The 27,113-nt window shown below is 42.2% G+C and overlaps 1 protein-coding gene across 1 annotated transcript in view; it reads right to left on the reverse strand.

The window, feature by feature from the left end:
• Positions 1-27,113, reverse strand: part of SCUBE1 (signal peptide, CUB domain and EGF like domain containing 1) — a 397,419-nt gene that overhangs the window by 107,999 nt on the left and 262,307 nt on the right. Inside the window, exons 8-9 of the mRNA XM_089662778.1 lie at positions 20,256-20,372; positions 3,494-3,616 (exon numbers count right to left, since the gene is read on the reverse strand). Of these exons, the coding sequence (XP_089518904.1) occupies positions 3,494-3,616; positions 20,256-20,372 (240 nt within the window). The remainder of the gene's footprint in view (positions 1-3,493; positions 3,617-20,255; positions 20,373-27,113) is intronic.

The following is a 27,113-nucleotide window of genomic DNA, read 5'->3' on the forward strand; positions in this document are numbered from 1 at the left end:
GCACAAAATCACATATATACATACGTGATTTGCATTACAGGGAAAGGGGTGCGCGTGCCGCCCTACCTACGCCACCATTCGCTGCTAGGCATGTCAATCACCGGGTCCCAGCCGGAGATTCCGTGATCGCCGTGCAAATCTGACAGGGGAGAGACCTGTGTGTAAACAACACAGGTCTCTCTCCTGCCAGCAAGGACATGCTGCTTTGTATTTCTCTGCTGTGCAGAGAAATACAAAGCGACATGCCTCCCTAGTAAACCAGCACACAGCAAACACAGTAAAACACACACAGCACACAGTTAAACTTTTGATCATCAAAAAATTAACCCCTTCCTGCAGTCGCTGATCACCACCAATACTAGTATAAAAAATAAAAATAAAAATTCCAGTACATATACCGTCATTTGTAGACGATACAACTTTCATGTAGCAGAATACATTTTAGCCAACATTTCTGACGAAATTTGATTTAGAAAAATTTTTTTATTGGATATGTTTTATAGCAAAAATATTGGTTTTTTTTTCACAATTGTCAGTTTTTTTTGTTTATAGCGCAAACAATTAAAAATGCAAAGGTAATCAAATACCACAGAAAGAAATCTCTATTTGTGGTAAAAAAAAAAGGACAAATTTACGCACAGCTTTGCATGACCGCACAGTGCCGCATCGCAAATAATGGCCTGGTCAGGGAGGGGGATAAATCCTCTGGAGGGCAAGTGGTTAAGGTAAACACTGCAAGAATAACTCAAGAACTTTTGTTCTTATTGACCATTCTTTAGACTTCTCCAGTCAGCAGCTGAAAGAAACGGGTTGCCTAACCTTGTTGCAAAGGTTTCTAGAATCATCTAAAGCCACTGAATAAAACAGAAGTCTCGCTGACTGCTTTACTCTGCAGTGACTGTCTCAGAGATAAAATAAGTTATTATTCCACTGTCAAACACGCAAGATAAATAGGGTATCGACTGTCTTGGGTTTTCTGTCCTGGCTTCTATTCATCACTGAACTCGTAATTCGTCAAGGATTCTCATACTAAGGGAGACGTCCAGCACCAACAACTGTACACAACACATCGTTTCATTTCATTTAAAATGCACTGGACCATAGACGCAAGTTGGCTACAGAGACGGTGCACAGTTCTCGGCCAGCTAAAATCCATTTCCTATTATAGTCATAGGAACTCAAGGAATATAAATAATCTAATGATGAATAATGGAACATTCAATCGCCTTTAACAGGGCTTTTTGGTTCATGGTGTTATATAAAAGAAGTAGAATTTGACTACAAGAACAAGATGGCATCATTACAGGAAAGTAAAATTTGGACAAAATCAACAAGAGCTCTTCAAGGGTGTCCAAGGATTCTCTGTAAATGGTTATCTATATGATTTGTTGCTCTTTGTACTGCTTTTATCCTGTCTATAATGGATTCCAAATAGCTACAGATTTCAACATGCCCTTTCCTCGTCAAATAGCTATTTTCCAAGATTTCAACCAGATAAAAGAGTTCTTCCAATTAACCTATGCAATCAGAGGTGACCCCACAAAAATGTAAAAAATTTGGAAAAAATGGACCTCATCTCATCATACAATCTTCAGCTTCCATAACACACGTGAGATGTATCCATTACAGCCAGACGACAAAGAAGGTATAAGTGGAATGTACTAATCCAAGAAAATTCAAAAAGTGTGCAGACATTTTCTACATGCTGAAAGATCATCAATGACAAGAACTTCTAAAATCAGCCACAATGTACAATACGTATGTATGTAGCCACAGACAATGTAGATAAGCAATCAGTCATTGTACTAGCAACCTCCGTTTTCATAGTCTTCAATATCCTGTTACCGTAGTAGCATAAGGAGTCTAAATATGACTAATAGGCAACAGAAACAACACAGTGCATGCAATAATTCACAAAGACCTGGTTTGACATGCCCTCTCCTCTTCTCTGCAGCAAAAGTCTATATGAAAATATAAGGGTGTGGTCTTTGCTCAGCTATGCCAGTGTCAAGCGTCTATGGTAGTGAGCCCTTGTAGATCGCCAATTCAAGGTTCCTCAGCCTGCTTCTTTGCTTCTTCACCAGAGGCCCTGATGGTGGGGATGGACTTACAGCAAGCTGGAACCAGGTCGCAGCCCCCAGGTATGCCCAACTGAGGATGCGGAGACCACCAGTGTGTGCAGAGTACAACCAGCAGGAGACAAGCCGAGGTCAGGACAGGTAGCAAACAAGCACAGACAGTGAACCTAACCACAGTCGGTACATGGGTAGTCAGGCACAGGATACACAAGTAACAATGAACGGGAGCTCAGAGAACTGTGAAGTTGCTCAGCCAATGTGGGCTAGACTAAGCATGTCTTATATAGGCAAGCAAACTAAGAGGGGGGTGGAAAGTGATAGAATGAAAGGAAATAAAACCCACTGAATAGCAGGCAATGCCCATAGGTGAGCACAGCCAAACCACACATGTGAAAGGAATCAAGGCAGGAAAAGACTGCAGTAATGAGGTAAGAATACACAAGCAAGAAACTGAAGGCTAACCTGTGACAGCCAGCACAGAACACTGCAGAGTGAGGGCAGGGAGTAGCCATTTTCCTGACAGATAAAGGTATTTTATAGTGTATACTGGATATTCAAGAACATCAATTTGACATACTGCAACTTAGCAGTCTTTGGTGTCGTGTATCTCCTCCATAGATATACTGTATCTATGGAGGAGCGGTAAATCACCCTATAGGAAGTGTTTTAAGACTGCAAAACACCTCCTACTTTCCCCCTCTCCAAAACATACATAGAGGTGTTCTGGGCTCCACAGAGATAACCTGGCTTAACTGTAAGATGTGTACTTAATTCCAGACAAGATTCAATGACAAGCCTTTTTTGAGGCAGAAAACAAAAAAAAAAAAATCAGTGTATCCACATTGGAATGACAAGTGAACAGCATTCATCAGTGTATCCCTGTTGGGATGAGTTGTGGGCACATTCAGAATGCTGGTCCCTTCACATCCCCACATGGATACACTGATATCTCAGTTTTCAATATAGGCATTTCAAAGAATCTCTTCTAGAAATAGGTAAAACGCTTCCAGTTAAGCTCTGAAGGAGGAGCTATCCCCCAAAATGTGTTTGATCTATTTTGTTCAATAAATGTTTCACACCAATTTTAAGCTGACTGTTTTCAATAGGCGTTCCAAACATTTTACCAAAATCCTGCATCAGATTGGTCTTGGAGCAATATCAGTTTTCTGATATTTGATACTGCAGGCCCTGACTGAGAAGAAGGGGTAAAACTCATTTAAGCAGCTGAGTTTTAAAACATTTTGGTTTGGTCACTAATTCCTAGCAAACATGTCTGGGTGGCTGGTAGACTTTCATGGTTCTGTCATTGGAATGGCCCCTCCTGAGATTCCTGCAGTACAATAGATCAAGAGTAAGACACTTATTTTGTTACCATACATCATAAGTTCTGGTGGTATAGAGAGATATAGGTTTACCTTGACATGTTCGCTCATCAGTCAGCAACTTGTAGCCTTTCTGGCAGCTGCACTCAAAGCTCCCAACAGTATTCCGACAGAAATGGTCACAGCCTCCATTGTTGACCAGGCATTCATCAATATCTGAAAGAAGGGGGAAAAATTAATACCTTTTCTATAATGGATGGAAGGAACTGCTCAACAAAAATGTTTACTTTACTGTCAGATTTAGATAATTTTCCTAATGCTAGAATGAAAAGAAGTGCTGCCTACCACCACCTACTTCACTCCAGGCAACTTCCCTCCCACAGTCCTGTCTCCCTGCAGTCAATTTTTCTTTTTTGGATTGTAGTCAGGAAAAGATTAGGGTTGTGTATAAATACAAAATATCCGTGCTGAATGAATCATGAATGTTCCCATTACATTTCTTACTGCTCTGCCAATTGTTGGTTTTAGCAATCAGAATCATTGACCGTGAAGCTGCGTAGAAATCAGGGATTCGAACATTACTCTGACTTGTTCCAAATCAGAGCCTCAGCCAGGCAATTAGCGTTTTCAGAAAGTGTCTAATGATGCATTTTTCTCTCATTACAGGTCTCCTTTAATAGTCCACCATTTTGGAAAAAAAAATTGCACCCACACTAAGAAAAAAATGTGTATTTCATATTGGTTTTCCATTGGATTCTGAAGAGCAATCTGTGTATCAGGGGTGAATTGCATAGGACTTTCTCCGATCATTATGGGGCTTGAGAAACTAATCAATGGACTAGGAGTGGTCACTACACTTTTACTACATTGCAATTTAGAAGTCTCTCTGCCAGGGTGGTAGATGGGTCTTGTGCTGTTCCAATCACAGGAACAGTTAAGAAAATAGCAGTCAGAAACAATATGAAACCCTTGTCCTATTCCTAATGTTTGACTGGCAAACTGTACAGCTGTTGTCAGTGAATGATGTGGTACCACAAAGACAAATGTGGTAGAGGGAGCTACATGGGAATCAGAACTAAGATAAGCCTTCCTAAATACACTGCTCAGAAAAAAAAAATTGAACACTTTTTAATCAGAGTATAGCATCAAGTCAATTAAACTCCTGGGATATTTATCTGGTCAGTTAAGTAGCAGAAGGGGTTGTTAATCAGTTTCAGCTGCTTTGGTGTTAATGAAATTAACAGGTGCACTAGATGGGCAACAATGAGACGAACCCCAAAACAGGAATGGTTTTACAGGCGCATAGACCCTACAGAGGTTGCATAGGCAGTTCAACTCCTCCAGGATTGCACATCAATACATGCCATTGCCAGGAGGTGTGCTGTGTCTCCCAGGAGGAGGAGATTCCAGGAGACAGGCAGTTACTCTAGGAGAGCTGGACAGGGCCATAGAAGGTCCTTAACCCATCAGCAGGACCGGTATCTGCTCCTTTGTGCAAGGAGGAACAGGATGAGCACTGCCAGATGCACTACGAAATGACCTCCAGCAGGCCACTGGTGTGAATGTCTCTGAACAGACAATCTGAAACAGACTTCACAAGGGTAGCCTGAAGGCTCGACGTCCTCTAGTGGGCCCTGTGCTCATTACCTGGTACTACAGAGCTCGATTGGCATTTGCCATTGAACACCACAATTGGCAGGTCTGCCACTGGTGCCCTCTGCTTTTCACATGTGAGAGCAGGTTCAGCCTGAGCACGTGACAGATGTGAAAGGGTCTAGAAAAGACATGGAGAATGTTATGCTGCCTGTAACATCGTTCAGCATGACCATTTTGGTGGTGGGTCAATGATGGTCTGGGGAGGCATATCCATGGAGGGACGTACAGACCTCTACAGGCTAGACAATGGCACCCTGACTGCCATTAGGCATCGGGATGAAATCCCTGGACCCATGGTCAGACCCTGCACTGATTCAGTGGGTCCTGGGTTCCTCCTGGTGCATGACAATGCCCGGCCTCATGTGGCAAGAGTATGCAGGCAGTTCCTGGAGGATGAAGGAATTGATACCATTGAATGGCCCCCACGTCTGCCTGACCTACATCAAATAGAACACCTCTGGGATATCAAGTTTCGGTCCATCCACCACCACCAGGTTGCACCTCAGACTGTCCAGTGATGCCCTGGTCCAGATCTGGGAGGAAATACCCCAGGACACCATCCGTCGTCTCATTAGGAGCATGCCCCGATGTTGTCAGGCATGCATACAAGCACGTGGGGCCATACAAACTACCGAGTACCATTTTGAGTTGCCACAATGAAATTTCTTCAAAGTGGACTAGCGTGCTGCATCAATTTTTCACTTTGAATTTTGCGGTGTCTGAATTCAGTCCACTGTCGGTTGATAATTTTAATTTCCATCAAACAATGGGGCATCCTTACATTCCTAACACATTACCCAGTCCATATCAGTATAGATATCCAGCATATTTTTCCCCATTGAGATCTGATGTGTTTTCAAAGTGTTCCTTTAATTTTTTTGAGCAGTACAGTTGCAAAAAAAAGTATGTGAACCCCTTGGGATTACGTGGAGTTTTGCATGAATTGGGCATAAAATGTGCTCTGAACGTCATCTAAAGTCACAACAATTGAAGAACACAGTCTGCTGAACATAATACTACACTAACATTAGATGTTGCCATGGTTTAATTGCACATAACATGTAAACATTCACAGTGCAGGGAGGAAAAAGTATGTGATGCCCTAGCTTAATGACTTCTCCCAGAGCTAATTGGAGCCAGGAGTGAGCCAACCTTGACTCCAATCAGTGTGATGACATTGGATGTGTTGCTGACAGCTGTCCTGCCCTTAAAAAACAAACACACACCTGTTTTGGGTTTACTGGTTTCAAGAAGCACTGTCTGATGTGAACCATGGCTCGCAGTAAAGAGCTCTCAGAAGACCTACGATCAAGAATTGTTGACTTGCATGAAGCTGGAAAGGGTTACAAAAGTATCTCCAAAAGCCTTGATGTTCATGTGTCCACGGTAAGACAGACTGTCTACAAATGGAGAAAGTTTAGCACTGTTGCTACTCTCCTTAGGCATGGTCGTCCTGTAAAAATGACTGCAAGAGTACAGCGCAGAATGCTGCATGAGGTAAAGAAGAATCCCAGAGTGTCAGCTAAAGACCTACAGAAATCTCTGGCACATGCTAACATTTTTGTTGACACATCTACAATAAGGAAAACATTAAACAAGAATGGAGTACATGGGAGGACACCACGGAGGAAGCCATTGCTGTCCAAAAAGAATATTGCAGCACATTTGAAGTTTGCAAAAGAGCACCTGGATGTTCCACAGCACTACTGGCAAAATATACTGTTGACAGATGAAACCAAGATTGAGTTGTTTGGGAAGAACACACAACACTATGTGTGGAGAAAAAAAGGCGCAGCACACCAACATCAAAACCTCATCCCCACTGTAAAACATGGCGGAGGGAGCATCATGGTTTGGGGCTGCTTTGCTGCCTCTGGGCCTGGACGGATTGTTGTCATTGATGGGAAAATGAATTCCAGAGTTTATCAAGACATTTTGCAGGAAAACGTACGACCATCTGTCCACCAACTGAAGCTCCGCAGAGGATGGGTGATGCAACAGGACAATGACCCAAAGCATACAAGTAATTCAACAAAACAATGGCTGCAACAGCACAGAATACGCCTTCTGGAGTGGCCCAGTCAGAGTCCTGACCTCAACCCGATTGAAATGCTGTGGCATGACCTTAAGAGAGCAATTCACACCAGACATCCCAAGAATATTGCTACACTGAAACAGTTTTGTGAAGAGGAGTGGTCCAAAATTACTCCAGATCGTTGTGCAGGTCTGATCTGCAACTACAGGAAACGTTTGGTTGAGGTTATTGCTGCCAAAGGAGGGTCAACAAGTTATTAAGTCCAAAGGTTCACATACTTTTTCCTCCCTGCACTGTGAATGTTTACATGTTATGTGCAATTAAACCATGGCGACATCTAATGTTTGTGTAGTATTATGTTCAGCAGACTGTGTTCTTCTATTGTTGTGACTTAGATGACGTTCAGAGCACATTTTATGCCCAATTCATGCAAAACTCCACGTAAACCCAATGGGTTCACATACTTTTTCTTGCAACTGTATATATTAAAGTGGAATTCCAGGCAAACCACTAAATACACAGTTAAAGTACACATAAATCATCTGTTTTAACTGCTAAAGGATTTGTATTTCTGTCTATCCTGTTCTGAGAGTTACACAGTTCTGCCACACATCACAGTCCTGTCTGACAGAGAGTCAGACAAGTCTTGTTCCTCCACCACCCTGTGACTGGACGGTGATGGAGAAGCAGGTAACTGACGAGCTCCTCTCTTTTCTCTCCTCCAATGGGCAAAGCACCTGAGCACTGCAGCACAGCTGGCTAGTTCCTTGCTTTACTTCTCTGTCCCCCAGTTTAAGCTCTGATGTACAGCTGTCAACGGCTGATACCAAGTCTAATTCAGGTATTTACATGGCTTTCATAAAAAACACATTTAATAATGAATTATAAATAAGTGCAGAATTAATATGTGTTTTATGTCTGACTGGAGATCAAGTTTAAGCTGTAGAGAAACATTGGTGGGCAGAGATGATTTCTGGCCTGCATGGTCATAGACTTGCATAGGGTGTACCCAGAACACCACCTTAATGGCAAGAATATTTTCAGTCATGCAGCCTGGTGTACCCAATCATATTTAAAGCAGAACTATCCCATGTATACTCACCTCCACCTTCCAGCAATAAAGTGGTTACATTCCTTGCTGGCCACTGTCATCATCACCCTGGGAGATGTGTTTACAGCCTCTTGGTTGGCTATCAGGAGATGAGGTTATTCCATGCACGTGTAAGGGAGTCAGTCACACTAGCACAGCTGAAGTGTGTTGGGAATGCAGGCATGTTCAGAGTACATTTGGTTGAAAACTGCGAGCAGGCAGGTTGAGGTTTTTTTTTTATGGCAGAATAGACATAGTAAATCTCTTCTGCAATAAAGAGCTGCCTGCTGAGTTTTCTAAAAAGTTAGGTTTGGTTCCTCTTTAAGGCCTCATGCACATAGGGAGTTTTTGCAGCCATGTTTAGGGGAGTCAGGCGTTTTTTTCTTTTCTACTGCTTCCAAACAGCCCTCCATGTTATCCTAAGTGTTCATGTACACACAGATTTTTGGAAGCTTTTAGTAGCATTAGCATTTACCAGCAGGAACAAAAACCCCAGGGCCAGTGCATCCAGGAGCAGCAGCATTTTGGCTTGATGCGTGTAAACGTGTCTAAATGCACCTAAATACATTAATGCTAGGCGCATTTATCATTTGAATGGTAATTCAGTTCAATGACCAGAATAAATGATTATTCTAGCCAATGAAATGAATCAACGCGCAAGCGTCTAACGCTTGTAAACACACTTAAACGCTTGTGAAAACATTAGAAACTTTGACAAGCGTCAGGCATTTTTTCTGCCAAACCGCTGCTGCCAAGAGGAGAAGCACTTTTAAAATGTCCTGTGTGCATGAGGCATAAGATGAAAAATGAACACCTTGGGCCACTAATGAGTCTCATGATGTAAAGTGATGGTACATTTTTGAGTCTGCTAGAGTGTTCCCTTAAGCCTGTCCTATTGCATGAACGAGGCCTTAGCGTTAATGTACAGGAAAGGACATTGCACTTCAAGCAAATATCCAACCTATTGTTTTCTTTTGCTCTAATTCCCACAGAGAGATTTTGAAGAGTGGTCTACTATTTACAATAAAAACAGCATATTTTTTCCCTGCCAACTGATGTGTAATATCTCAAATTAAAGCCAGCTGAGTGATCTTGTGCTCGGTGAGAGAACTCTACAGCTGGCAGATAAAGTCTTCTGGTTTTGTCATTCATAATGAGAATAAAGCCCAGGCAAATCATCCAACGCTGCCTCAAGGGTTGTGGAACTAAAAGTCCCAGCAGGTTTTCTATATTAGGTTACCAGAACATCAGGGCATGCTGAGACTTGTGGAACAAGAATACCACTGTGGCTGCTGTCCACAGGTATGAACTTTTACATATAAAAAGTTATATAAATACACTTTGTTTGCCACAAATGCCTTTGCAAACCCAAATATTACCTTGTAGTAGTAACATCATCACTGTGCTGTACATAGCCTGTGCAGAGAGCAGAGCTATGGGAGGGACCCGCCATGCCCCACCAACAGCAGGCTGCCTGCAGAAAACTACAGCAGGGGGCGGCGACAAGACCAGTCACCCTGCGCGAAGAGAAGGAGTAGCAGTGGCCTTGGTGATTCATAGGATTATTTTTCATTACCATTTGTTTTTATCATTTTGATATGAGTTTGTGAGCGCTGCACTGGTTATATACCTACGTAGATCTCCAGGCATAGTGTCGGCAGCTAACATATGCACAAATTCACCTGAGCGCGGATATTTCACTTCTATTTTCATCTGCAACAAGTTGTCCATCTACGCATGTCTCTCAATACAAACCATTTTGAAACTAAGGAAGTAACTGAAAAGTACAGGAAGGTTAGTACTCCTGCCAAGTTTTTATTGCCATCTCTGTCCCCACTGGGGAGATTTTTTCCTTCCTTCATGTCAAGAGAGGACGTGTTATCATATTTCTTCAAAAGTGACACAATCAAAACAAATTATAGTACATAGGGAAAAGCTTCCACTGGAATTCCAGCCTTCCCAGTTGTACAGACTCCTCTCCTGTATGGAAATTGTTTACTCTGATTTCACAGGACACTGTGAGCTTCTCACAATGTGCATTAGATATTGCAGCAAGTCAGACAGACTGCCTCATTTCCTGGCAGAAGGATTTCCAGCATCATCTCAGCCTTTCCTAGCCCAACTCTGTCCCTGCTACTTTCATTCAATGGATTTCAGTTCAATCAATCACGAAAGCTCAGCGTCACTTATGGCTGTTACCTAGGGCAGTGAGCATGCAAATACAGTCTTCCTAGGAATGCCCACTCCTCCACACTGATATCCACCCATCAAGACATTTTGATCTTTGCATTACTCCTCCCAAAGCACAGCCCACTGCATGCATTAGGACTGAGGCAGGGTGCTGTGATTTTTTTCAGGGAGCTATTTATTTATTCATTACAGGTACTTATATAGCACTGTCAAATTACGCAGCACTTTACATATATATTGTACAATCACATCAGTCCCTAACTCTCAAGGGGAGTACAATATAAGGTCCCTAACTCACATTCATACATACACATAGTAGGGCCAATTTAGACAGGAGCCAATTAACCTACCAGCATGTTTTTTGGAGTGTGGGAGGAAACCGGAGCACCCGGAGGAAACCCATGCAGGCACAGGGAGAACATGCAAGCTCCAGGCAGGTGGCGCCATGGCTGGGATTCGAACCAACGACCCTAGTACTGCCAGGCAGAAGTGCTAACCATTTAGCCACTGTGCTGCCCCTATGTACAGCATTCTGCTGAACCCTCCCACCAACAATGACCACTTTAACACTAAATATTCACATTTTTGAATAAGCCCATCTTGACTCGTTCTTAATGTAAATAATCCTAATGCTTGTTGGTTAAATGAAAAAAAAAAAACCCTGAAAAAAACCTGTCCATGAATACCCAGCTTAGAGCTGGCCAAACACTAGGTGAATTTAGACCAGTTGCTGATGAAACTGACTGACATTAGTTCAGCAGGCAGCCCTGTCAGCACCACTCCACCTGACATCCTTCTATTGAAAAATAAAAGGAACCAGGTGAAAAATTGTCATGCAAATAGCACCTGCATCCAGTCAGATGCAGACACTGCTCAGATACACAATACAATACCCAACAGGTGTGATCTGTCCATCCACAATGTTTAGCGTGGATCTACCATTCCATTAGGGAATCGGTCCACATTCATGTGCGATTCTATGCTGTGCAATTTTCAGTCCATTTATTTGAATGGGCTGAAATTGCACGAAAAGTAGCGCATGTACTACTTTTTATAAACACACTGCCCCGTATTGCATGGTACTACAGCACCAAGCGATCTGGTACAGGAAAACCCACTGCGTTTGCGATCTGCATTTGGGAGGTAATGACACCTTCTGCAGATCGCACACCTAGTGTGTTTGAATACCGTGCAGGAAATGCGCACAGACTGTTTCCAGCACCGTGTTCTGGTGTGATTGTGTCCTAAAGGCCAGTTCACACTACAAAAATGCACACTGGATACGTTTTCGCTTACAGTTCACACCACATGCAGTTCCGGTGCAGTTTTGATGCAGTTTGGTATGTTCCAGTATGGTTCTGTGCAAAAAAAATGCAGCAGGTTCTACTTTTATTCTGCACAGGAAATTGACTGGAACTGACTGCACTGATGTAAACTAGGGCCATTGGAATACATGGAAAACCCTGTGCATGCATTTTTGATGCAGAAAAAAAGTGCACTTTACTACATCTAGCGTGAACTAGTCCTTTTTGTTCATTCTTTCAGGCCGTAGGCTGATTGAAAGAAATTTATGTGTGTATGGCTATCTTTTGCCCACATTTATTTGTATAAAAAGAAGTTTGGGAGCATCAATTTTTATTTATTGGCAGCAGCTATGTATAGGTGTTGACTCGGTAATAAGTCCCATAGTTGCATGTGGATTTGGTCAACTTTAAAATGTACCTTGTATTGACTGTTCTAGTTGTGACGGGCGCGGCGTGTCTCCACCAGGGGTGGACTGACCATTTGGAAACTTGGGCACTGCCCGAGGGCCTGGGGTCAGTACGGGGCCCCATGAGATGCCCCTGGTATCTTTTTCATAGGCTTTTTTGAGTTTGGGCAAGGACACAGGGGCCCCATGATCCCCTATTGCCCAGGGGCCCCATGAGTTGTCAGTCCGCCCCTGGTCTCCATTGATTCTCTGGGAACTAGTGTTATGAAAGTTGAAGCTGACTTCCATTGGCTCATCTAAAAACTATCTGTCTACACTATTAAGGGTGACAGGTTCTCTTTAAGGGCCAGTTCAAACCATAGAAATGCAGTCTGGATGCATTTCTGTATGCGCGTTTTTGACACGTTCCAGTGCATTTTTGATGCATTCCAGTTAATTTTTTCCCTTCTTTGTCTTCAACTTAAATAAGGACATGTGCATTTCGGTGTGTTTTTGATGTGTTCCAGTACAGTTCAGAAAAAAATGCAGCATGTTCTACATTTTTTTCTGGAGCTGAAAAACACTGGAACTGACTGAACTGGTGTGAACTTTGCAATTGGGAACTATGTAAACTACTATCAATGTGTTTTTGATGCAGAAAAAACCACCCTGGACTGCATGTGGTATGAACTGGGCCTAAATGTGTTCAGTAAATCTCAAAGCATTAAAGATAGCCTGGAGACTGTCATCTTCATTCTTGGATTTCCACTTCGTGTATCACTAAACTAGAACAAGTGTAGGTCAGCTGTTCTCGGACTTGTGACTCACTTTGTAATGAAGCAAGGACAAGGACAGCAGACAATCAGCCTTGCACATTTAAATACAAATTCCACAATTCTATCTTGACAAGTTCCCTTTAAAAGGTCCCCTAGACTCTAAAGGGTTTTTTTCCCCATCAGCAAATTGCTTTGGGCTTGCTTTTGATCTTTATTTTCCTCTCACTTCACAGCACTAATTCACTGGACTTGGAGTCCCAGAGCTCTTACTATAGCCAATGATCTCATTTTAATGTCAGATTTTAATATCAGCAGCTTGGCTCTTATCTAACACACAGTGAAAAACACTTCAACCAGCTACAAGTAAGCAGAAGAAGCTTCATTGTAAGGAATAGGATTGGGTGTCTTTGACAGTACAGAGTCTTGAAACAACGGAGGTCGGTTTATCACACCATAGAGCAACTGCAACCCTGTAAATTTCAAATACCTTCATTTTTGTCTGTTTCGTAATGTGGCGACAGCAGCAGGAACCACAGCACACAGCTGATGATGGGCTGACACACCCTAAAGCAGCGGTTCTCAACCTGTGGGTTGTGACCCCTTTGGGGGTCAAACGACCATTTCACAGGGGGTCACCTAAGACCATCGGAAAACACATATTTCCGACGGTCTTAGGAACCGAGACACCGCTCCTCTTTTCGTCTCCAGGCAATGTGTGGTCGGAATGACATGCAGCTCCTGTCATCTGGCCACACCCCCGGGATCACTCAACAGCTCCGCCTCCTCGCCGGTGATTGGCCGCCGGAACTGTAGCTCAGGAGAGGCACACAGGCGGCCAATCACCGGCGAGGAGGTGGAGCCGAGCGGCAGCACGAAGATCAAAGAAGATCGAGTGAGGGAGCTGCCGGAGCGACTGAAGAGATCGGCCAGAGAAGGAAGACAGCTGACCGGTATGCAGTTGGTGCTGTTGCAGCCAGGTATGCTAGCTGTAGATGGGAGAGGGAGGGAGGGAGCGAGCCCAGGCGGGAGCAGGGGTTAGCAAGGTAAGTATCATTGGTGTCAGTGGGAGGAATAGTGCCCCATCATTGGTGTCACTAAGAACAATGATGGGGCACTATTCCTCCCCCCACTGACACCAACGATGGGGCACTATTCCCCCCCCCCCCACTGACACCAACGATGGGACACTATTCCTCCCCCCACTGACACCAATGATGGGGCACTATTCCCCCCCCCCACTGACACCAACGATGGGACACTATTCCTCCCCCCACTGACACCACCGATGGGGCACTATTCCTTCCCCCACTGACACCAACGATAGGGCACTATTCCTCCCCCCACTGACACCAACGATGGGGCACTATTTCTCCCACCACTGACACCAACGATGGGGCACTATTCCCCCCTCCCCACTGACACAAATGATGGGGCACTATTCCTCCCACTGACACCAATGATGGGGCACTATCCCCCCCCCCCCCACACTGACATCAATGATGGGGCACTATTCCTCCCACACTGACACCAATAATGGGGCACTATTCCTCCCACTGATACCAATGGTGAGGCACTATTCTTCCCACTGACACCAATGGTGGGGCACTATTCTTCCCACTGACACCAACGATGTGGCACTATTCCTCCCACTGATACCAAGCATGGGACACTATTCCCCCCACTGATACCAAGGATGGGACACTATTCCTCCCACTGACATCAGTGATGGGGCACTACTCCTCCCACTGACACCAATGATGTGGCACAACTCCTCCCAATGCAAAATTACAGTTATGACGTAGCAATGAAAATAATTTTATGGTTGGGGGTCACCACAACATGAGGAACTGTATTAAAGGGTCGCGGCATTAGGAAGATTGAGAACCACTGCCCTAAAGTGTCCGACATCATCAATGCCCATAGTTCCACAAAAGAGCAAATATTGCAGCTCAGAAAAAGAACAAGAAAACGATGAAACCTTTTCTTTTATAGGGTGACTGTTTTTTTATTATGTTGTTATCATAACACAGGATTGCTTTAAAAAAATAGCTGAATTTCTACTTTAAAGTGTATGTATGGGCAATTCTTTTATGCTTTTTTTTGTTTTAATTTTTTTGTTAGTTTTGGTTAGAGTAAATAAGGGTTAAAACCTGTCAAGTTTTCACTCACTTCCTATCCTGGAGAAGCATGTTAGAAAACAGTTGTGACTGGAACAGGTGTCCCCAATGATCTGAGCTGGCCATACACTAGCAAAATTTCATTTACAATTTTTTTTAAAATATTATTCAATTTTTTCTCGTGGGGTCAAATCGACGCTCATTTATATAGCAATGACAATACCTTAGATTGTATGCCCCTTGAGGGTTAGGGACTGATGTGAATGTACAATATATATGTAAAGCGCTGCGTAAATGGACGGCAATATATAAGTACCTGAAATAAATAAATAAGAAATTTCAAAGGAGTAGGATGGAATTTTTTTATACAGAATTTCTAACAATACAGGAGATCACAAATACTGGAGCATGCAAAAATCTGTTGCCGCACTGCATGGAAACCAGTTAGCTTCCAGGTTTTTTGTCAAAGCTTAACTGAAAAAGCTGAAGGTAGAATCTGATTTGCTGTCATGCACAGCTGCAACAGATTCTGAGTGCTCCAGTTTTTGTAAATCTCCCCAGCTGTGTGTTTTTTCACTTTGAAAAGTCCATTCATATCATGTAGGAAGCAAGTACTTTCCAACAACATTCGTCAAGTCATCAAAATGTACTGAGAATGTTTGGTAAAAAGTTTTTACGCACATTCATCTGAAAATCTACAAGCATATGGCCAGTCTAACCCTTACCTCTTGTTCTGGTGACAGCACTAACATTTTGGATTTCTCTTTTTGTTTCTGCGACATTGGTCACCATAACAAATAGGTGGGTGAATCACAGACATGGACAGCCATAAAAACTCAATAGAGTGTCTAACCATTTCCCACTCAAGCAAAAACTTTTAAAAAAATAAAATAAAAAAGGGTTTGCCCTTGTGTGAACTTATAATTGTTCAGTACAGTAAGCCTACTTTCACACTGATCCGCCGCAAAAACACAGCAAAAACGCATAGGCAATTTTACCACGCTTTTGCCATGCTTTCTGAGCATTTTTAAAGGACAAATGACTTAAAAACTGCACCAAAAACGCTTCTCAGAGGTGTTTCCCATTGATTTCAATGGGAAGAGGTGTTTTTGGGGTGTTCATGTTAACTTACCAAACATGCCCCAAAGACGCTGCAAGCAGGAGTTTTTACACCGCACAGCAAGCGCAACACCTCAGTGTGAAAACATACCTAGATATACATTCACATACAAAGGGAAGCGTTTTTCTTGAGCTTTTCAGGTGCTTTTTTTAATGCAAAAACGCTTCAAATACTCCTCAGTGTAAACGTAGCCTAAGACAGGGGAAAAAAAACATTTCAATCTGACAACCATCTGGAAATCCAGAGACACCAGGCAATGATACTTCACATGGGCTATTACTACAATCATCAAATTTTCTTGAAGGCAATCTTGTATTTCACTGCTACATAGAATGACAAAAATTGATATTTTTGAAAGTTAAGCCAATATTATAAACCTTTTTTTTTTATAACAAACAGATCTATCCTATCCAATAACCACAAACACTATGAACAAATAAGTCACAATAAAAACAAAGATGATAGTCAAAAAATGAATAATTGTACTTTCACTCTTTATTTCAACAGTTGCACCCAGAAGAAGATATTCCTTTCTAGCTGGAAAAGAGTTGTACAATCTTGCACTACAACAGGTGTAAGGGGCATTGGAGGTGCGGGGTGGGGAAAAGGATATTGGAAATAGTAACAAAATGTATAAAAATTTAGATTTTTTTTTCTTTTTGTTACTGAGGTCTTTTGTTGCCATGCCATGTAAATACATAACTTGATAACAAAAGAGTTCCGTGAGTTGAGTCCACCCAAAACTGATACTTTAGTTTTTGGTAGACACTGGAGAGGTAAACCACCTTAACTTTTCTTATATTTTTTGGAAACTCTATTGGTGGAACCTCTGCACTTAGTTCCTCAGATTGTACACCTTTCTGTGCCTATTATGTGGGTCTCTCATCCTCCCTGTGCAGCCCCACGGATGTCAAATTGGGAGCAGCGGTTGTGTCCGTGCATCTGCTGCGTCCCAATAGATGTGAATGTCTATAAATACCTTTCTGCACGCGGATGCCCTTCACATGGATGTACACTTAAGTAAGCCCATGTGAATGACGCTTAATGGGGGGAACCTCAACACTGATTTACAATATATATTTAGTAAAGTTCAAAGGGGAGCTGACAACCTACAAAGTGCAGTCACCCATAGCAAGCAATGTGCTTGAAAGATGAGACCTAATGTTATGGACTACTGCCCCCTGCTCTTTTACTTTGTAGTTTTATCATCATCATAGCCATTGAAGGTTAGCATTTTACGTGTCATTATTTGCCATGACATTCTCTGAAAAGTGAACAGACAATATGGAATCTGCGCATAGATTGCTATAAACACGTCAGTGCTAGCACATGTATGTTATATTTCTCCTGTGCCCCGGTAGAGCCCTTCCCGGTAACCATGGCAGTGAGACAGCAGGCTCAAGACATGTTTGCCTAGCATAAGCCCTGGATATCACCCCTCTAGTCAAACAATGAGCCAGAAGATTAACAAGGATTTCACAGCAAGGAAAAGGGGACTCATCCAAGTAATAAAAGCAATGTGCTTTCTTCTGCTTCATCCGCTAGGTATTAAGAAATCTATCCATGCACAGGGTCAAATACATAGAAAGACGATTAGGGTATGCAAGGCTCTGTACACCTCTGTCGTAGGTCTGCAGTTATCACTGTCACTGCTGAACGGTTATGGTTTAGGGCTCAGGTTCACCTTTGGAACATTTCCTACCCGCCAAATATTTGCTGCTGCATTCTGCACTTTCTCCGCTATACTTAGTGGCTCACTGTGGATTTGGTAGGGCAAAGCAACAGGTTCACCTGAATAATGTCACCCCAAGCCCAGCAGCCTTCCGCCCAGAAGAAGCTGGCAATTACAGGCCAGTAAGTTTATCATCAGTTGTAGACAAGTTAATGGAATCACTCTTGAAAGGAAGCATGATGATCACTTAAAAAGACACAACTTGCTGGATCCAAAGCACCATGGCTTTACTGAGGGCAGATCATGTCAGACTAATCTGATTGAATTTATTTACTGTATGACTGATATTTTTGACCAGGGTGGTGCTATGGACATATCCTATCTTCATTTCAGCAAAGCATTTGATATAGTTCCACATAATGATCTAATACAGAAATTGTACAAGGTCTTAACCCTTGGAATGGGACTCCAGAAATTATCTTTTTAAAATGTATTCTAGTCCAACTTGGTTCAATCTAATCCTTCATAACTCATATCTGGAGGGCCACTGGGGATGCAGAAATTCACTTTATTAGGCTCTGCTACACACAGTCAGCACTGGTCTGTTCTGGGTGCTACTGGAATGACTTGCTGTCCATCTTTGGAGTCTCTTTTGAGGATGAATTATTTCACAGTACACGCAGCTATAGACCTCATTGAAGGCTTAAAGCAGTAGTAAACTGCTTTTTATCTTGTACCTACAGGTAAGACTATAAAGCTCATCTGTAGGTTTCCTCAACGTGCACTGTTTAGGAGATTATATTATTATTATACAGGATTTATATAACGCCAAAAGTTTGCTCAGCACTTTACAATATAAAGGGAGACAATACAGCAACAATACAGTTCAATACAAGAGGGTTAGGAGGGCCCTGCTCCTTGGAGCTTACAATCTAGGAGATATATACATGTGTAGCAGACAGTGATGTTTTTAGCACATGCACACACTGCTCTCAATGGATGGCATGCCGTTCATTGAGAGAGTTGTGCTGCAGCTGTGCAGCATGCATGCGCATGGGAGTGACATCATCGCAGTTTGGCCAATAAAATGCCTGGAGCCCACAAACCCATAAGGAAGACTAAATCCCTGTCAGCAGTGACAGCGCACCTCTGGAGGGATCTGTTTTTTAGGCAAGTCTGTCGTAATGTGTTAGTATGTGGTGCAGACTAGCACAATATAACACAGGCCTGAGGGGGGACACATTTTTTCTTTTTTTAAAGTGGTATCACTGCTTATTAAGATTATGTAATTACTTTAATGCCTATAGTCTGGAAACAGATGCCCTTTAAGTCACACCTCTTATAACCACATCCAAGTTGCCACAATTGATAAAAAAAATTTTACCAGTTCCCTCATTACTGGCTAAATACAGATTGTTGTCATGAAGATTGGAGTTCTTATTAAAATAGGACAGACTTGACCATGGTCAGCAAACAGCGTGAGAGGCACACATAGCAGACTACACAAGAAAATAATATGGGTAACAGTAAAACAAGGATTCTTCTACATTTAATAGCAGTTTCTGTTTACAGGGAGGCAACGACTGTATGCTTATACCATTTCTCTGTCTTGCAGTGTTTAATTGCTTTTATAGACTTTCAGAGTCACTACATGTGAAAGCAGTCTGCTAAATATTTGTGTGTGGTTTTTCCATTTAATTAGCAATGTGTGAAGGCTTTATCCGTCTGCAGCACAAGATGGAACAAACAAACATACATACAGGACCCCACTGTCACCTCAATAAATCTCCTCAGACGTCTGGTTGGAGCCCAGGAAGGATGAAGGAAAAGCCACACATTTCCTGCTGCTCACTCACTTTTTGACTATTTAAAGCACAGTAGTAGTAAGTCAGAAATAAATAAAGGGAAATATGAGAAAAAGGATGTCTGAAGTATCCTCAATATTAATATATATATATATATATATATATATATATATATATATATATATATACACACATATATATACACCTTCTGCAGTCTCTTGTACAGGACACAAAAGTACTAGAGCACAAAGTGCCTGAAGGATAAACAGCCCAGACTCTCCTGAGTTTCCTGTGCAGTACATACATATGTCATCTGAAGTCCTCAACTTCAGTCCAAAACATTATCTGCAGACTCCATACACACCACCTGCATTCTGCCACCTGCGAACTCCTGTACAGTAAGATATGTGCCACCTGTGAACTCCAGTACAGTAAGATATGTGCCACCTGCGAACTCCTTTACAGTAAGATATGTGCTACCTGCAAACTCCTTTACAGTAAGATATGTGCCACCTGCGGACTCCTGCAGAGTAGGTGCAGCCACCTGTGGACTTCTGTAGGGTGGAGCAGCCATCTGCAGACTAGACACCAGTGGACTCTAGAGTACACACAATCAGTTGCCCTCTACAGGTTTTTGCACACACACACACACACACATACACACACAGTGAAACTGATACCTATGTGTAAACAGTCATACTGACCTTTGCAAGTCTTTTGGTCTGGCTGCAGGGTAAATCCTACAGGGCAACTGCAGCGGACTCCCGTGGCAGTATCCTTGCAAGTGCGATCACATCCTCCGTTATTTACAGCACATGTTTCTGGGGATATAAAACAAAGAGTGATTCTACAGTTAACAGCACAGCTATCTATTGCACATTAACAAACATAATCACTGACACATACAGATCAAACACTCAGGTCTGATTGATCAAAGATCTGGTAATGTCTATAAGAAGATCTGGTAATGTAAATAACAAGACCCATTCAACAGGAAGACTATTCAGCATAAAGATACAGTATAAAATAATGTAAGAGCAAAGGATGCCTCATTGTGTGCCAAAGCTAGACAGGGATAAGATGTAAGGAGTTGCAATAGAACAGAGCACACACCAGTACAGGATGCACTCATTTACTGGATCTTCTATGTCAAATAATCTGTTTATACTCATCAAGGGAATCGTATACATGAGTTATCACTGCAGCATTGATTTCAGCTGCAGGTACTGTCTTTTCAAGCAAAAAGTGGACCTTGATGTTCTCTATTTTATGAAGTCTCTTCAGTTATTTTTGTGCAATCTTTGTTCTCGAGTTTAAAAAGTTCACAAAAAAGAATGTTTACAAATTTAAAAAAGCTAAATAAAACATAAAAGGTGATAGAAACTGAAACATGCAAAAAGAAGGAAATCCTTACTGCTATGTATATTTTTAGACAAAAAAAAAATCCAGTGGACACAGTTTTATAACTTTGAACATACAGACTTATTTAATGAACAGTTCTGGCTCTTAATGCAAAGCTCCAGTTGTTTTTGAAAAAAATTAAGTCAGCAGCTGCAAAAACTTTGGCTGTTGACCTTTAATAAACAGCAGTGTGGTCACCCGAAGGGCCGGCATCTTAACTGTGGGCACCTGGCTGTGACAGTTTGCGGCTTCACAGCCGGGTGTCTGCCGTGTTGCGCATTGTAATTGGTCCCACAGTCTTCTGGGACCTGTGCCATGTCCCAAAAGACTGCAGGGAGTGAGGGTGGAAGGAAAACATCCGCTCGGATCACCTAGGCGATCCAAGTGGAAGTGGGAGCGGGTACCTGTCAAAACTAGGTACCCACTCCCCTCCTCCAAAAAAGATTGCCAAACGAGAAAGAGGGGGGTGGAAGGAGGCCTTAAAACTTCCCCTTTTGGGTGGCTTTTCGCTTTAAGTGCTGTGCAGTAAGCCTCAGTAACCAATCAGAATACATTCCACTGCAGTCAGAACAGCACCTGGTGGTTTCCTATTGGTCACTATGGATCCCTGCACTTAGTCATGAGAACCCCTGACTGTGAAAGTAAGTAAACTCTGTCTACTATGAATGCATATAAGAATAATCAACATCAAAACAAACTGCTCTAGGTTGCTTAAAAGGCATTCATTTTTTACATCTAAGGAGCACATGCCCTATTTCTGTTTTCAAGTTTTTACATGGCAGCTACTACAGTAATGCTCAGTGAGAACCTGCCCGTAATAAGCCTTTTTTAATTGATATCCATGCAGTCACTGTTTCATTAGTTTGTCATATATGAATTACTGCATTTTAATATAACGTCCGTAGGGTAGAGCTCTTGGCTCCTTTTCATGTTTTCCAGGCTCTTCCTCTCTGTTCTGTTTGTTGTTTGAAGTCAGATGTTAACAGACCTCAACATCTCAAACTGACATGTACACACAAACATACAAAGCTGAAAGAGCCACAGCAGTGAACTAACTGCCTTCTCCCTTAAAGTAGTTGTATGCATGAAGGTAAAATGCCTTCTGTTTTCAGCAGACCCCCCCAGCCCCTCCTAAATGTTACCTGAGCCCCATCTTGATCCAGCGATGTGCATGAGAGCCTCAGCATCCCCTGGGTCTCTCCCTCCTCACTGGCTCCAGCTACTCTCAATCAAAGCCAGTGAGTCAATGAGAGAGCAGGGAGTGAGGCTGAGTTGCGCTCCATTTGTGAATAGACACAGAGCAGTGGCTCGGGAGCAAGCCCACTCCAGTGTCCCCATAGCAAGCTGCTTGCTATGGGAGAACTAGGCACGAGGGAGGGAGCAGGAGTGTCAGGAAAACGAGAAGAGGAGGATTGGGGTTGCTCTGTGCAAAACCACTACATAGAGCAGGTTGATATGACACGTTTTTTATTTTTAAACAAAACAAAACTGCCTTTAATATCACTTTACGTTTCACTCTGAGACAGTTTCCAACAACTGCTATGCACAGGGCACAATAGGACTCTTCTCATGGGGGCACAACAAAATATCAGTCAAAAACCATGTAAACTTGAAATAAATTAAAATTCACGCTAGGAAAGAGCTACAAGAACACCTTCCCTTCTTCTCCTCTCTATAACACATTGTGGCTGGATTTTGTACCCTCAAAGATAACTAGGAACAATAAGAGACATTTATGGAAACCATCTTCATTTGATTTTGTTATGTCACATCTTTTATCTTAACCATTTGACGCGCGGCCAATAGCCGTATGGCGTCCGGAAAAATGCATTAGCTTTCCGGGAGGCCGCCATTTGGCGTACTCCCGCACATGCGCAGCGGCGCGATCTGTCACCGGCCGTGTACCTCGGACACGGCCGATGACAGATCTGAGTATCGGCCCCATTGCCGGTACCATGTGACCTGCTGTGACCAATCCTTAGGCTCCCAAATATTAAACTATATATTTATAGGTTGATCCAGGGAATATCCACTTGCCTCTTGGGTGATCAGGAAGGATTTTTTTCCCTGCTGGAGCAAATTGCATCACGCTTTATTGGGGTTTTTTGCCTCCCTCTGGATCAACTGTGGGTGTAGGATTGTGTATATAGGATTGTATAGATCCCCCCCCCTTCCACTGGTTGAACTGGATGGACTTTTTTCAACAAGACTAACTATATAGCTGTAACTTGTATACATTTCATCTGTATATTTAGCTGTTTGTTGTTAGTTACTGTATAACTCTGATTCCAATGTAGATCCCACTACCATGTTTATCTTTGTGGGACCACCTCATTCATCGGACTCTGGTCTAACAACAGCTGCATAGTTTGTCCGCTGAACATCAGTAATAGGACAAAGGTTTCAAATTGTTCCTGAATGCCATTTTCCTAACTGTTCCAAAAGCTACATCTTTCTCTGCCAGCTCACATCCAACACATTTTTAACAGAAAGTTCAGAGGCTGACCCATGTTCCTTTAAATACAGGAGGAGACATTACTGGCTGGCTCTTTCCAGCTGACCTAAAAGTAAAGGGTTTAACTAATCTCGTTGAGTATTCAGGACCATTCTTTACTATAAATGCTTTTTGAATAGATACTGGCAAAGCACAGAACAGAGCACTATGTAAGGAGATCTTTAATGCCCCTCTTAAGATGTATAGAAACATGGAGCTTTCCCGAGACGTCATGGATGTTGAGATCTACTTTTTAGCACGTCTCTACTCTATAGGTGCAACACAACAAAGTGTCACTAGAAAAAAAAATATTTGATTCCATTTCATGGACACATGATTGAACATATTTCTTGGGCAGGAAAAGTCCTGTTCCTGGATAGTGTCCAGAAAGTGGAAGAGACACACCAGACTTACTTTCCCATGTCATGGCTGACTGGTTGAATAGGTCAAGGGTTAGTTACTTAGCACAAATAGTCTGAAAAAGGCCATGTTTTGTGTTTCTCTTCACAGGGATTTAGCAAAGTAAAAGAAAAAAGGGTGAAAAAAATGGAATCATGAACCTTGATGGGGTAAGGACAGCTTGTACTTGAAAATCCATAAAAAGCAGATTTTTGCAAAAATAAATACATTATCCTGTAAGCAAGGCCAAGCCTGGTTCAATTCAAAGAGTCATTTTAGCTTTTGTTAACATTTAAGAGATAAGAGTGGCATACAACTATATAAGCTTTTACCAGTTTTGTAGCAAGTAGAGCTAACTTGTTACTGAACAAGAGAGGCTGTGCTCCCTGTATGCATCTAAACCCAAGAACAAAAACATATTATACTGTAGCTTACAAGTCCACAGATGTAGTAGCAGCATTAGCTTTTATTCAGGCTAAGAACATTTTCTTTTTTTTGCGAGTACTGAAAACACCTGTTTATCCTGCCACAAATTCTTTGTCCTAGTAACTTCCTGTGTACTGAACTACAATCTCAAATAATATTATCAACTTTATGAGTTATTTTTTGAATAATAAAACAACTCTCCTCTATGTAATTGAGATGCAGAGGAGCTTGAAGTCCAAGTCAGGCGAGCAGCATAGGGTCCTGCTCCTCCACAGTCAGGACGTGAGTGTAAATCTCACTAATGGGTACATGGATTAAAAAAAAAAAAAATTATATATATATATATATATATATATATATATATATATATATATATATATACAGTCAGGTCCATAAATATTGGGACATCGACACAATTTTAACATTTTTGGCTCTATACACCACCACAATGGATTTGAAATGAAAAAAACAAGATGTGCTTTAACTGCAGACTGTCAGCTTTAATTTGAGGGTATTTACATCCAAATCAGGTGAACTGTGTAGGAATTACAACAGTTTGCATATGTGCCTCCCACTTGTTAAGGGACCAAAAATAATGGGACAATTGGCTTCTCAGCTGTTCCATGGCCAGGTGTGTGTTATTCCCTCATTATCCCAATTAAAATGAGCAGATAAAAGGTCCAGAGTTCATTTCAAGTGTGCTATTTGCATTTGGAATCTGTTGCTGTCAACTCTCAAGATGAGATCCAAAGAGCTGTCACTATCAGTGAAGCAAGCCATCATTAGGCTGAAAAAACAAAACAAACCCATCAAAGAGATAGCAAAAACATTAGGCGTGGCCAAAGCAACTGTTTGGAACATTCTTAAAAAGAAGGAACGCACCGGTGAGCTCAGCAACACCAAAAGACCCGGAAGACCACGGAAAACAACTGTGGTGGATGACCGAAGAATTCCTTCCCTGGTGAAGAAAACACCCTTCACAACAGTTGGCCAGATCAAGAACACTCTCCAGGAGGTAGGTGTATGTGTGTCAAAGTCAACAATCAAGAGAAGACTTCACCAGAGTGAATACAGAGGGTTCACCACAAGATGTAAACCATTGGTGAGCCTCAAAAACAGGAAGGCCAGATTAGAGTTTGCCAAACGACATCTAAAAAGCCTTCACAGTTCTGGAACAACATCCTATGGACAGATGAGACCAAGATCAACTTGTACCAGAGTGATGGGAAGAGAAGAGTATGGAGAAGGAAAGGAACTGCTCATGATCCTAAGCATACCACCTCATCAGTGAAGCATGGTGATGGTAGTGTCATGGCGTGGGCATGTATGGCTGCCAATGGAAGTGGTTCTCTTGTATTTATTGATGATGTGACTGCTGACAAAAGCAGCAGGATGAATTCTGAAGTGTTTTGGGCAATATTATCTGCTCATATTCAGCCAAATGCTTCAGAACTCATTGGACGCCGCTTCATAGTGCAGATGGACAATGACCCAAAGCATACTGCAAAAGCAACCAAAGAGTTTTTTAAGGGAAAGAAGTGGAATGTTATGCAATGGCCAAGTCAATCACCTGACCTGAATCCGATTGAGCATGCATTTCACTTGCTGAAGACAAAACTGAAGGGAAAATGCCCCAAGAACAAGCAGAAACTGAAGACAGTTGCAGTAGAGGCCTGGCAGAGCATCACCAGGGATGAAACCCAGCGTCTGGTGATGTCTATGCATTCCAGACTTCAGGCTGTAATTGACTGCAAAGGATTTGCAACCAAGTATTAAAAAGTGAAAGCTTGATTTATGATTAATATTCTGTCCCATTATTTTTGGTCCCTTAACAGGTGGGAGGCACATATGCAAAGTGTTGTAATTCCTACACCGTTCACCTTATTTGGATGTAAATACCCTCAAATTAAAGCTGACAGTCTGCAATTAAAGCACATCTAGTTTGTTTCAGTTCAAATCCATTGTGGTGGTGTATAGAGCCAAAAATGTTAGAATTGTGTCGATGTCCCAATATTTATGGACCTGACTGTATATATATATATATATATATATATATATATACACACACATATACATGTATACACATATACATACACACAGTGAGGAACAGAAGTATTTGAACACCCTGCGATTTTCTCCCACTTAGAAATCATGGAGGGGTCTGAAATTCACATTGTAGGTACAATCCCACTCTGAGAGACAGAATTTAAAAATAAAAAAATTCAGGAAATCACATTGTATGATTTTTAAAGAATTTATTTGTCTTGCACTGCTGAACAAAAGTATTTGAACACCTAAGAAACAGCAAGAATTCAGGCTTTTAAAGACCTGTTACTGTGCCTTTAAAAAGTCAACCTCTACTCCACTCATTAATCTAACTTAGTAGCACCTGTCTGAGCTCTTCAAAGACACCTGTCCACCCCACAGTCAGTCAGACGCCAACTACTACCATGAGCAAGACCAAAGAGCTGTCAAAAGACACCAGAGACAAAATTGTGGACCTCCACAAGGCTGGAAAGGGCTACGGGGCAATTGCCAAGCAGCTTGGTGAAAATAGATCAACTGTTGGAGCAATTGTTAGAAAATGGAAGAGGCTAAAGACGGCTGTCAGTCTCCCTCGGACTGGGGCTCCATGCAAGATCTCACCTCGTGGGGTATCACTGATAAGAAAGGTGAGGAATCAGCCCAGAACTACAAGGGAGGAGCTGGTCAATGACATGAAGAGAGCTGGGACCACAGTTTCAAAGGTCACTGTCGGTAGAACACTACGCCATCATGGTTTCAAATCATGCATTGGACGGAAGGTTCCCCTGCTCAAGTCATCACATGTCCAGGCCCGTCT

Source organism: Staurois parvus, unplaced genomic scaffold, assembly GCF_062004578.1.
Source record: "Staurois parvus isolate SC_StPar_1 unplaced genomic scaffold, SC_StPar_1.0 ptg001539l, whole genome shotgun sequence".
Classification (NCBI taxonomy): domain Eukaryota; kingdom Metazoa; phylum Chordata; class Amphibia; order Anura; family Ranidae; genus Staurois; species Staurois parvus.